Source organism: Leguminivora glycinivorella, chromosome 4 (assembly GCF_023078275.1).
Source record: "Leguminivora glycinivorella isolate SPB_JAAS2020 chromosome 4, LegGlyc_1.1, whole genome shotgun sequence".
NCBI lineage: Eukaryota > Metazoa > Arthropoda > Insecta > Lepidoptera > Tortricidae > Leguminivora > Leguminivora glycinivorella.
The window spans coordinates 13,385,038-13,399,223 of NC_062974.1; the positions used below are offsets into that span (position 1 = coordinate 13,385,038).

Here is a 14,186-nt window from a genome sequence, read left to right on the forward strand (position 1 = left end):
AATCTCACGAAAGTTTAACGTCACCAAAGAGGATCGAGTAATATAGAGAGTTACTGTCAAAGTAAAATGTGTAATCACAGTGCGTAGACTGCCATCTCTCGACACAGGCTTAAAACTTTTGAACCTCAGTTATGACAATTTGGCCCATATTCTTAGCTTGACATGTGTCAAAATGTTCTTTTAGCTAAATAACACAATCTACAGATGTTCATTCATGAATAGATAATTAGTCTAAGACAAATTAGTGCTTGTGTGTGTAAATATATCATCCACTGTCTGACTGATAGGCACGTTATAATTTTAATGTTAGACGTTGACATGAGTTCCACGTAAACGCTTAGTGTACTGATAACAATTATTTCTAACTTCCTCTAGTGACTTGTCACCGTCACCTTTATCTCGATTAGAAATTTTAACGGGGAAATATTACGAGATACTCATCTTACGAAGAATTGTAAATATGCGTAAATATGGGTCGGTTTTCTGTAATAGCTAATAACAGTTAGTAGCAAAATCAGTTACGCGACGTGTTCAAAATTATCTGCACAAACGCTTACTTTGTTAGTGACCAAGTTGTGTGTAGTTCATTGTGATCATCTCGATCGCTTAGCAACTTCTGCCGCTAACGGATTGGCGTCTATTCGAATTAGTACCGCTACCATGATTTGGCTTTTGTCATTTACGTTAGTGACTGCGCCAAATCGATCGCAGCCCATATAACCATAATCGGTCGCCGTTCCTACGCAAATCCTCCTATTTTGTGTACACACAGGTCTTCGGGTCTCAATGCTTAGTCGCAGTACGGTCGACGTTTAGTCGCGGCGACCCAAATGGGGACGATTGGTAACAGGCACAAATGGTCACAGAAGTGACAGAAGTGTGCACTACGCGTGCACACATTGTTACCGTTTGGCGACTACTTTCCCAAAATCATTCGTTCATTTCATTCTTTTCAAATGGCGACTGTCAGAGACGTCAAAGTAAAAAAGAAATAAAATCATTTGACATTAAAATGTAATGGCGTAAGAATTTGTTAAAGATAAATATTGTTTGCATTTGTAATATAATGTGGGCTAATTACCATGGCCAATTAAATTGCTCGAGTGATTTCATAAAATAAGTCTAAATTTATCAACGCGCCATCAATTTACCTCAGTTTAACCAGTAATAATATTATTGACTACTCGGTGTTTGCGTGTTATGTATATTGATTGGTGAAGTTTTAGTGCTCCGGTGCATATACTATACTGAAATAATAAAAATAATGCCTAGAAAACCAATAAAGTTGTTAAAATATGAATTAAGACGGTAATATTCCATGTAAAAAACAGTCGCCAAACGGTCACCAAACGGTCGACAAACGGTCGCAAAATGGTCGCAGCGTACACGCGTGACCGAAAGCAGTGAATATTTATTATATTTTCAAAATGGCTTCTTGTATTAATTTTTTCCAGGTATCCTCAAACTTTATAAACAATTAAATATGCCGTCGTACTCAGTTGCCCTCACTAAAGAAGATTAAAAAAAATTGTAACGTGCGTACCGAGCTGCTGGGTTGTAAAGGATCGAGGATCATATTATTATGGTCTTCTAATATAGAGCAACTAGTATTTTGCGGCATTTCACAATTGACACTTGTTGAAGTAGTCGTCATTAATATTACTATCAACATTAATTTCAGCGATCTGTACTTCTTTTGTCAAGATTTTTGTATAGATAAGTGTCTACAAATTTGTAATGTTAAAGAGACATAAATAAAACGTAGTAGAGTAAATAATGTGTTTTTTTTGTAACCCAAACAAAATACTTGTAGATACGAGTGCGGAAAAGAGGAAAATCGATACGAGTAGCGATAAATTAATACACGAACGAAGGTCGAGTGTTTTAAATCGACACGAGTTGTGAATGTCCTTTTCGCACGTGTATCGTACGACGATTTTCAGTACCTAAATCTAAGCTAAGAGTTTCGACATGACAAGAAATGAATCATTGCTTGATTTGCTCGCACTACTGCGTTAAAAAAAGCAGCATCTGTACTGAAAAAAACTATCATTGCGCAACAGAAATTCTATTAATATCACAGTAAATACTCTATTTCATTTGATTCCTACTTTTATTGTGTAAAGCAACACTACACTTCATTTTTATCAATAAGAATTAAAAATTATATATTTTTTCTACTCCCGAACTGTTATTCGTCATTTACAGGGTCGTGCACAGATCTTTAAAACCCTACATAAAGGTCTATTTCCCAAAGCCAGCGTCCGCCGGCTTTCCGCGCATGTGAGCAGTATCGAAAAAACTGAAAACGCATTGTTTAGCTCTGTAACCATGGCAACGCCTTATAACGACACTGCGGGCGTGCGCGGGAAGGCCATGGGCAGCCGAGCTGACAGTGCAAACCTTTGAGTCAAAATACAGGAAACAGTGTGAATTTCACGAAAGTTATTCAAGAAAACTATTTAAAACTAAGTGCATGGTCGTAGAAAAAGTATTGTATGCAACGGTGTTTAACTGAGTCAAAAAATACTCGTGGCGTCTCAATAACAATTTTCGGCTTCGCCTCAAATTGTTACCCACGCCACTCGTCTTTTTTGACCTCCTTTAAACGCCTGTTGCATAAAATACTATAATACATTAAGTAACTATAAAGTGCTTATCTATTTGTATTATCATTCTGCACTTTTCTTAACTTTCCCACATTTCTATAAAATGTCGAAGAGTGCTTAAATGGTCGTCGTCGTTTATTATTATTTAATTGGCCCATATTTAAATGATTCAAAGCAACCAGTCCACAACTTCACAAGACAGTTTGAGAAACCTTCGTATTTCAGATTGTCATTTGCGGATACAGTGGTTTAGGAGCAGTTCGGTAATCAGACCTACACATGTGTGTACAAATTCTGTCAATGTCACTGTCAGAAACTGACAATGACAGCCACAAATTCGTCCACATGTTGTTACCGTTATGTGTGCAAACGTCGACTAATAAAGTGTCGTTAAAAGTCATTCTGACAGTGACATTGACAGCCACAAATTCGTACACATTTTGTTACCGTAACGAGTGCACACGACGACTACATTTTGTTATTGTATCAATACGGTCGCATTGTTTGCACGACGTTACCACGCGTTATGTCACATTTGACAGTTAGTTACTGATTTGAAGATTTTGCGACTGAAATGGTTGTATGGGAGTCGCTATCGTAAACGTCAAATGTCAAATCACAGTAGCCATATCGGGACGGAATCAAATAGATCCAATAGGACTAATACTTATTACATTTTTTCTGTTATAAAATATCATATCAAATCATTTTACAAAAATAGCGATATATTCTGAGGGGTTATTTGTGTGATATGTGGCGCAGTCACGGTAGGATTGCTGATTAAGTACAATGTAAGAATTAAGTAAAGGTATGAATTGCCTAACTTACGACATCTCACTAATCCACTGCATCCTTTGGTGAAATGAAAGTTAAAAACAGTATCATTATTCGCTAGTATTTCTGAATATCCGAACCCGTTAAATGGAGTAAGTGGAGTAACCTTTGCCTCTCCAAAAGTAAGTGAACTGTCGATGTCGCACATTAGCGGCATTATGACGTTATTATGACGTTTGTTAACTAAATTAGCCGACTGCGGGTTTATCGTGAACCGTACACGAGGTCAATCTGTAGATAAGGGGGATTGTGCTGTACGTGCGTCACTGATTTCACAAACCACATCATTTAAACTGCACCCGGATTTCGAAATGTCTACACTACTTATATATTAAATGCATTAAATATAGGCTAATAATTCGCAATACGTTGAATAATTTATTCCTAAATAATAGATGCCCACTTTTAGCAACGGGATATTTGTCATGCATACGATGACGTGTGGGCATGAGTTTCTGAAATTGAATAGGTATTCATGAACATGAGTTTTGTAAAATAAAACTGTGGCAACGGATTATATCGCGTATAATGAATTTACAATCTGCAGTTTCTGAACATGTCATGGATAAAGCCAATCACGCTATAAAGTTTGATAAGCCTCTGATTATTGCTAAGGAAAAGCGGTATATACCCCAGAATGTCGCGCGAGGCCATTGAGACCAAGAACAAACAAACGAACGAACAAACTTCAATAGAGAAGATGGCTTTACTACCGGCTTGGGATCCAGTAGTAGATACATATGATACAGGAACAAGCACGACGAAGACTGTGAGCCATTTGTGTTGTATGGTGTTGGACATTTGCAGTTTAGTTTGTATCATTTTGGTCATTCAGAGTTTCCGTATTTTCCTCAATTCGTCAGGTTAAACTCTCCTACATTTCCCGATTGATCGTCTCGCACAATAAACGAGCACTCACGGCCGAAAGTACCCATCTAATTGTTTACACCACCTGCCTAAATGGATTTTGTTGATCAAAACACTGCTTGACGTCATTCGCACTGAAACTCTGATATTTGCATCTCAACATAGACGATACGAATATAACCTTTCTAAAACAGGCGCGGATACTTCGGGGCGTTGTTACTTAAGTTTCAGGCGGTAGGTGTGTGCTGATGACACGTCATTTCGTGACGTCTTTGGGTACTAATGTATTTATGTCGTGGAAATAATAATGAGATGATTTAATCACTCATTTATCAAGCTCAGTTAGGTACTTTATTGGGTAACAGAATCCGTGTTTATTAGGTACAAAATATGGTATGTGTTATTCCAAAAAGTCAATTGGATACCATTTTTAACCGCCTTCCAAATCTCAATTTTTTTTTTAATGTTTGTTCCTCGATATCTCCGTCGTTACTGGACCGATTTTGAAATTTTTTTTTTGATTGAATGTATATGCATAAAGATTGCTCCCATTTTTCTCAGAACCCAGTTCTGATCATGGGATCCTGGAGAAATCGAGGCCATCGAGGGAACTCCTCAAATCTGAAAGGCATACATATGGTGATTTTTGTGTTTTGAAAGGAACAGCATGCATTTACGTACGGAACAGTGACATTTGGTGCAGTGGAACTCCTGATGATGGTCAGAATGGAACTCCTCAAATCTGAACGGCACACTTATAGTGACTTTGGTATTTTTATAAGAACAGCATGCATCTTACGTCCAGAACAGTGACATTTGGTGCAGTGGAACTGCTGATGAAGAGTGAGCCGCCCCTGGTTAGAGTTCCGTTCTGAAAATCATTCTCATCTGTAAGTACTTCAGAATCATCGAAATTTCAAAATTGGTTCAGAAATGACGGAGATATCGAATAACAAACATTAAAAATATACAGACGAATTGATAACATAATCCAACATTTGAAAGTATTTATCACCAGAACCCCTAAGGAAGGCGGTTTTTTTTTCTTAAAAATTATATCTAATGGATTTGCGTTGCAGATCATGAATTTCTTTGTCATGTGCAGCTGCATGTTATCTACATATAAATTTCAACTTCAAGCATTTAGTCATATCAGATCAGGCGCACCAATGCAAGTCATCTCAATCAATCGGCCTGTGTGTTACTCTCTAGTAACTATCTAATTCAACATTCATCAATAATCAGTCATCATATAAGTGCGAACTGCCTCTGCCTCTGCCTCTAGCACAACTTGCCTTGTCGCGCGCGAGTTCAGTCGCGCTTGATGTATGGACTCGCGCGACAAGGCAAGTTGTGCTAAAGGGTCTGGAGTAAGTTCGCCTAACAACAGACTAATTAACAAAAGACGGTGGCGCGGAACGTCTGCACTCGCGAGATTATCCGCAGAGCGTCTGATGCGGCGCGACGCGACTGCAGCCCAGAATGTCAGAGGTCGCCGGGTGACTAGACGGAGATACTCAGCGATAGGCGGATATCCTCAATTTGTATTATTTACCCTTCTTCAAATACGTGCATATTCAGATCGTATTACGTAAAGGAAATGATAGATTTCTCGTTTCCTGCGATCTTGAATATGCTGACAACGCCATTTCACTTAATTCATATGGATAATACATTTTGATACGCATCACACAAGGTTCTCTCGAGACATTGAAGGAATTATTAATGCATTCTTGAGTCCAAAAGAATCTCAAAATATTGCAAGACATGCCAATATCGCCCATAAATATTGTTTTTCATGGGTATAGTTTTGATAAGCCTTCCTACTCATTTATCGTATATCCATCGTATTTAATAACAGCACATGTGATCCGTACCTACATCTACATTATCATCTTCAGCCACCAAACTCGGGGGCACGATTTAGCGCTGTATACTCTTTACACAAACCATGAATCTTTGATTACATTAGCCGGGCGAATGATGACAGAAATGAAAACACATTGATGCATTCACTCAAGGAGTTCACTAACGCCGATACACTACAGATTGTAGGTATAACCTTGCTTTAAACAAATAATGGAGAAACTTTAAATATGATTCCAATTGGATTACTGTATCACTAAGTTCATACTCTCGCATTCATCACAACTAATGTGAGATGTGAGGTCATGATTGAGTATGTAAATAGTACATGCATACTTATAAACTCACGCATGTATTCCCAAATTGGATAAGCAGAGCATATATGAAAAGTGTCAGTGCCACTCTTAACAATGAAAAGAAAACAAAATTGTGATATTCCAGTGAGACGTTTTCTATAACACCCACAGGGGGAAAGGGGACATTCTTAACCCATCGTCACACGGTACATTGAGTACCTACAAATATTTAAAACTAGTATTGTATTGTATATTTCTAAATAAGCTTCACCATTGACCGTTCCATCATTTACCAGTACGTGTGATTAAGGTTAAACGCAGCTGTAGTATAAATTATATAATTGCTTTTTTTACGACTAGATAAGTAACGTATCGTAACAGATTAGAGGTCACGCACAATCGGTCTATTTATTATAATATATAATATTGACCCCCTTTCTTCCCGTGGGTGTCGTAGAAGGCGACTATGGGATATGGGTTAAATTGTGGCGTAGGCGAGAGGCTGGCAACCTGTCACTGCAATGTCGCAGTTTCGTTTTCTTTCAACCCCTTATTTGCCAAAGTGGCACTGAAGCTTTAGTAGTTTCATGTGCTCTGCCTACCCCTTTATGGGATACAGGCGTGATTGTATGTATGTATGTATGTATAATATTGGCATTTAAAAGCAATTTATTAGCCCACTAAAGACAAAACGGGGGTTCATTGATAAGGCATCTAAATATTTTGTACCTGTGACAATATGTATGTACGGAAGGTAACGAATATTCGGCGCTAAAAGTTTTACCGGGCACCGAAAAAGGTTATCCAATACGCACGAACTTTTTTGCGTCTTAATGTTTCTTCTGCTGTCTACTATTTTTAACCGTCGCCTCATATCTCAAGAAGGACGGTTATCAAGTCGTCTGTATGTTTTTTTATTTTTTATTTTTTATGTTTGTTCCTCGATATCTCCGTCGTTCCTGGACCGATTTTGAAATTTTTTTTTTTGATTGAATGTATATACATACAGATTGGTCCCATTTTTCTCAGAACCCAGTTCTGATGATGGGATCCTGGAGAAATCGAGGGAACTCCTCAAATCTGAAAGGCATACATATGGTGATTTTTGTGTTAATAAAGGAACAGCATGCATTTAGGTACGGAACAGTGACATTTGGTGCAGTGGAACTGCTGATGATGGCCAGAACGGAACTCTTCAAATCTGAACGGCACGCTTATAGTGACTTGGGTATTTTTATACGAACAGCATGCACTTTCGTACAGAACAGTGACATTTGGTGCAGTGGAATTTCTGATGATGGTCAGAACCGAACTCCTCAAATCTGAACGGCACGCTTATAGTGACTTTGGTATTTTTATAAGAACAGCATGCACTTTCGTCCAGAACAGTGACATTTGGTGCAGTGGAACTGCTGATGATGGCCAGAACCAAACTCCTCAAATCTGAACGGCACGCTTATAGTGACTTTGCCATTTTTATAAGAACAGCATGCACTTTCGTCCAGAACAGTGACATTTGGTGCAGTGGAATTTCTGATGATGGTCAGAACCGAACTCCTCAAATCTGAACGGCACGCTTATAGTGACTTTGGTATTTTTATAAGAACATCATGCACTTTCGTTCAGAACAGTGACATTTGGTGCAGTGGAACTGCTGATGATGGCCAGAACCAAACTCCTCAAATCTGAACGGCACGCTTATAGTGACTTTGCCATTTTTATAAGAACAGCATGCACTTTCATCCAGAACAGTGACATTTGGTGCAGTGGAATTTCTGATGATGGTCAGAACCGAACTCCTCAAATCTGAACGGCATACTTATAGTGACTTTGGTATTTTTATAAGAACAGCATGCACTTTCGTCCAGAACAGTGACATTTGGTGCAGTGGAACTGCTGATGATGGCCAGAACCAAACTCCTCAAACCTGAACGGCACACTCATAGTGACTTTGGTATTTTTGTAAGAAAAGCATGCATTTAAGTTCAGAACAGTGACATTTATTTAGTTATGTTTGTTAAGCATATGTTTTGAAGTCAAAGTTTGTCAAGCTTCGATTTCTTATAATATAATCGGATTCATGAGGAATTGAGGAAACTCCTCAAACCTTAACGTTATACGTATATTCATTTGTGTTTCCATCTAATAATTAAAGCATTAAAAGCAGTTTTAAAAAATACTTACACATTTCTACATAATCCAACATTCGCAAGTAGCTTTCACCAGAACCCGAAAGGCGACGGTTTTTTTTTTCTTAAAAATTATGAACACCTTTGTTGCACCTTGTATGTAGTAGGTATTTTGTTTTTTCATTGCATTCACCAATTCTTTTATTTAGTGTAAACACTATATGAGTACTGTGTACATGATCTATTTATATGTATAACTGGTTTTATCTTCTATTTATATGTTTAAAATCAAGAGACCGATCTCTATCTCTCCATACCTACTATTTTCCAACGCGACTTCAGTATTTCATATGTTCATAACACACCTCGATTTTGTAAATTTTCACTGAGTAAATATATAATAAAAACATAATTAATTCGTTTTAATTGATGTAATGACTATTCATTATAATAATTCTATTAGGTATAAAGTATAAACCGCAAAACCGGAAAAGTCATCTAATAATAATCGGGGGATTTTGTTATTTCTAAAACTGACGTTTCAGTAAAAATATCCTTATGGGTGTTTTCAATGAAAAGCTTTAAAGGGCCATTGATGTTTTTTACGAGTCTTAGATGAATATTCATCGGCTAATGACGGCGTGAGCCAATGACTGTTGTAAGAATGCAGTGGGAACATATTCAATGACGGGGGCAATCCCCGCGAGCTTTCTTCGATCACGTAAACACTCGGATTTTTCCCGTAGAGGAGTTCATTTCAATGACGTTTCATGTGCAAACTGTGAATATGTTCACGGTATAAACGTTGCTTTGAATATTCATCGTCTTACAACTCTTACATACTATTGGTACTTCTTGTGAATTATAGTTATATGAACTCGGTGTCTTTTTTCCAAAATAATGTATCAATTCAGTTATTAATCATCGTCGGTTTTATACTTTTTTGGTTGCATTATGATCTCGCTAATCTTTGTTGTTTATCTGCAATTTAGAATGAATTTTTGGCGTAAATCTAACTAATTACATTTTGAATTATTGTGTTCTTATAACATACTGTTCGTGAGGGTCGCATGAAAGATTTATCTATCTCTTTCCTTATGCCACTCAAGGGTCATCAACAGTTTAAAAACACGGATATGATATAGGTAAACGGTACACAAACCGATTGACGTCAACGGATTTTTCAAACAACGCGGGATATGATTTCCCTTGAAATTTCGTTACGTAAGCTGTAAGCTTTTATAGTATATTGCAAAGATAAAGAAAACATCAACATTTGTGCCAGCACTCACGTGCTTCGCGTTTACATGCAATCAAATAGTGTCTGTTTATTATTGAGCGGCGAGCACGTTACAATTCTATTTCTAAAATGTGTTTTGAGATCGTTGTTTCTGCTTGCAATCGAATGCTTAGCGAATGTAACTGTTCACGCATGCCTATAGATGGGATCTGATAAGTTTATGTGCATGACGCACGTTGCAAAGGTGCGATAGCAACAGTAGACAGCACCAGTACATACAGATCTGTTTTTCAGATCGCTCACCTAGTATTCGTCTCAAATGTCTCAATAATACCAGTACGAGACTGGTCTGGACAATTGTAATACCTATATTTGTGATATCTCTACTCACTAGTTTGTTAGTGACAAACAATTGCCAATTGCTCCGGTTCCTGTGCTTATTGATCGTTTTGCTTCAGGTAGACAATGCCCTAGTATATACGCAGAATTCATGAATCTTTGGTGTCTTACACTGGTTGGCTTAAAACGATCTCGTTAAACAAAGGAATTACGTCGGCAGGCTAGATGTAGTTGTTCAGGGAGGTCGAGGTTCAGTCGGAGGGGCGTTCGGGGGGCGCGGCCGGGAGTGCTGACGTCACGGGCCTCGGGCGTTGCTCCGCGACGTCACGCTCTGTCCTCTATAAATGATGCCCCTTAACCTACATGGGCCAATCTCACGCCGCCCTCGATTTATTTTAGTCGACGCTTGCTTTGTTGAAGATATCGCGATAATTACAATTTTTTTAGCGGGTTACTCACGTTACTCACGTTTTTAATCAAGTCGAAGTAACGCTCGACATGTTTCGATCCATTTCCGAGAATCTTTTTCAAAGAGTCTGGAAAAGACTGGTAAGTAAGAGTAAATGGATCGAAACATGTCGAGCGTTAGTGCGTTTTCACATTATCCGATCCCATATCGGATGTCGGAAGGATTTCAATGAAAAAATCCAAGTTGGCGCCTGTAATGTATGGGATATCGGTCCGACATCCGATATCGGATCGGATAATGTGAAAACACACTTATTTCGACTTGATTAAAAAAGTGAGTAAACCGCTTAAAATATTGTAAGTAAATATGTTTGAGTCTCACGAGAGTTTTATAGTTAATATCAGGATAATTATCATTTCATTTAAATTCCGTATTTAACTAGCTTAATTGTGTTAATTATACATAATTATGATAACAAAATAATATATTAATAAGCTAGTTTTAACAGCGTAATAAATAAAACAAATAAATAAAACAACATGTTTTGCTTAGTCGTTTGTAAGCCGGCCACACGTGTCGTATAGAATTATCTCGTGACGTGACGTAGGTAGATAAATTCGATATAGCCTCAAATCAATATTTACGTCGCAATATACACCCCCCAATTCCTCTCTCCAGCAACCTGTGTCCAGCAACACGAAACAACGGTCTAATGATTTTTTACGATTCAACTGAAACAATCTATTTTCCTTCTTTCTTACAAAGACAGTTATACCTACTTACACTGACCTATACTATTTATATGAACACAGTAGGGTTGCAGCCTGTCGAATCGAAGCTTTAACTTTGTACCGACGTGACGTTAATATAACAAAGTAAGAGGGTGTCATTATGACCTTTATATTTTCATAGTATTTTAGAGCCTATTGTACTTCTCTGTATACTTGCAGCCTATGGGCTTACTATTCGCAAAGCTCGATCAGTGCTCTACGGGTCCAGTATAACAACGCCTTCAGAGTGCTGTTGCGGCTGCCACGCTTCTGTAGCGCGTCGGGTATGTTTGCGGACGCTCAAGTAGACGGTTTTTATGCCACATTAAGAAAGCGTGCCGCAGCAACGCGTAGCAGAGTGTTTGGCAGCAGCAACGGTATCCTGGGTGCGATAGCGGGTCGGCTTGATAGTCGCTATATGCAACACTGGTCGAACCTGCACCTCTCCCTAGCCAATTTTGAAAAATAGTATATAGTAATTAGGTACTAAGGAAATTAACATAGTGGTAGGTAGGTGTAAGTATTAACCTTGTATGGATTTTGTGGTCCGAAATAAATGATTTTTATTTTTATTTTATTTATTTAAACTACTACTTTATTTATTTTACTATTATAGTAATCTAATATTTACGTTGATATTGTCAAACCTTAAATATGATTGCGAAAGCTACTCAAAGTGCAGAACTAGCTGAACTAGGGCTGACACAGACCTCTCTTAGGAACTACTTGAAAATATCTGAAACTGACATTATATGTTTCAAAAATTCTTGAAGGACTTTTATACTTTCTGTAGTTCGTTAATACCAATAACTAGTATTATCTGAGTGAGCGAAAAAGACTAAAATCAAGTCAGCTCGTCTTGACGGGGGTGAAAAACTTAAGAAAGTCACCTGTTGTGTGTGAGTGACGTCTTCGAATAGAGGACACATATTTAAAATTAGTAACACAAACAAAACAAACGCCTATTCGAACACGTCACTCACACATACAAGTCATACAACAGGTGACTTTCTTAAGTTTTTCACCTATACCATTATCGTGCCCCTATGATGCCGCATGGCGTGGAGTTTACCCTCTAACAGCACCCACGAACGTGTCCGTGCACCATCTAAGATGAAACCTCCACAGATGTGAGAATTTTAATAAATAACCTTGTATACTCTTAGGGCCCATTTAGACGGTACGAGAACTCGTATACGAATTGTATTACATTGCGGTATTCGATGGCTGTGCAAAATTGTATGTAACCTCAACAGCCCGCAATGTAAATAAAATCGCATGCGAGTTCGCACGCATAAATCAGGCCTTAGACTTGGGATCAAGGGAATAGTAGTTTTTTTTTTACAAATAAGTAGTTAAACAAAAGAATGGCCACTAAACAGAATATTTTAAATAACGAACTTTTGACCTGTCGTATGGTGACGAGCTGACGAGTTAAGAATTTTATCACCCCTTTCACCGTGGTTGCCGTAGAAGTTGACTGTGGGATATGGGTTTAATAGTGGTGTAAGCGAAGGCCTGTCACTGCAATATTACAATTTGGTCTTCTCTTCTTTCAACTCCTTAATTTCCAAGAGCGGCACTGAAACTTGAACAGTTTCATGTGTTATGCCCATGCCCATCACATTTTGGAATACCTACAGGTGTGAATGTATGTATACTTAATATGTATGTATTTTAAATGAAGGTTGTCATCCTCCTTGCGTTATCCCGGCATTTGCTACGGCTCATGGGAGCCTGGGTCCGCTTTGACAACTAATCCCAAGATTTGTGGTAGGCACTATTTTTACGAAAGCGACTGCCATCTGACCTTCCAACCCGAAGGGTAACTAGACCTTATTGGGATTAGTCCGGTTTTCACGATGTTTTCCTTCACCGAAAAGCGACTAGCAAATATCAAATGACATTTCGCACATAAGTTCCGAAAAACTCATTGGTACGAGCCAGGGTTCGAACCCGCGACCTCCGGATTGAAAGTCGCACGCTCTTGCCGCTGGGCCACCAGCGCTTTATTTTAAATGAAGGTATTGATTATAATTGTTTGATTGTTCCAGCCTTCCGGTATGCTGGAGAGGCCGCTACCCTACAGCAGTATGCAAGAGGTATACTGCATCTCGAGGTGGGACACTGCTAGGAAGTACTGCCTTAGGATCGTCATGCCTCACGGCTCACTACTCTTTCAGGTAACCTCTACCAGCTACTTGTACTACTGCTCTTCTTTAACCTAGCCTAGTTAGTAGGTACAGCAAAACACATTTGAGGTCGGTCGTCCGGTATGCTCCTTTCAGCAGAGTGCAGGAGGTGGCCTGCATTGCATCTCAGGATAGGAAACCGCTGAAAATGGATCGCTATACCATTTTATTAGGCATGAGTTTATTTTGCCTGGTTCATTTTAAACTCCTTAAACTCTCAAATTGACTTTTCACCCTGGCGGCTGCTGCCCCTGCGTGCATCCCATGGCACGGCCAAGGGCAGCATCCGCTCGGTGTACCACTTACATTTTATTAAAGTGCTAAAAGGGTTGTAGGTATTTACATATGTGTTGGTTTCGTATCCGCCCCCTCCACCCAAAAGTGTGGAACAACATTGATTGAAAACCGTGATGGGGCGTACATTGGTTCATTAAAATACTTTTTTTTTTTCATTATTCTTGTGGATGAAACGGATTGTTGCATCCATAAATCCTCAACATTCGTTAAAGCGACATCACGTTTGGAATTTAAATCGTACTTATTAACTAATCAGACCACTTTAGACTGTTAAAGAGAGACCTTGTGCTTGTGCTAAGAATAGTCGCGATTAATTGCACTAAAGGTTTAACTGCTTG

General features: G+C 38.5%; 1 protein-coding gene across 1 annotated transcript in view; it reads left to right on the forward strand.

Annotated features, from left to right (window-relative positions):
- Nucleotides 1-14,186, forward strand: part of LOC125225088 (C-Maf-inducing protein-like) — a 104,801-nt gene that overhangs the window by 77,683 nt on the left and 12,932 nt on the right. Inside the window, exon 3 of the mRNA XM_048128621.1 lies at nucleotides 13,414-13,542. Within this exon, the coding sequence (XP_047984578.1) occupies nucleotides 13,414-13,542 (129 nt within the window). The remainder of the gene's footprint in view (nucleotides 1-13,413; nucleotides 13,543-14,186) is intronic.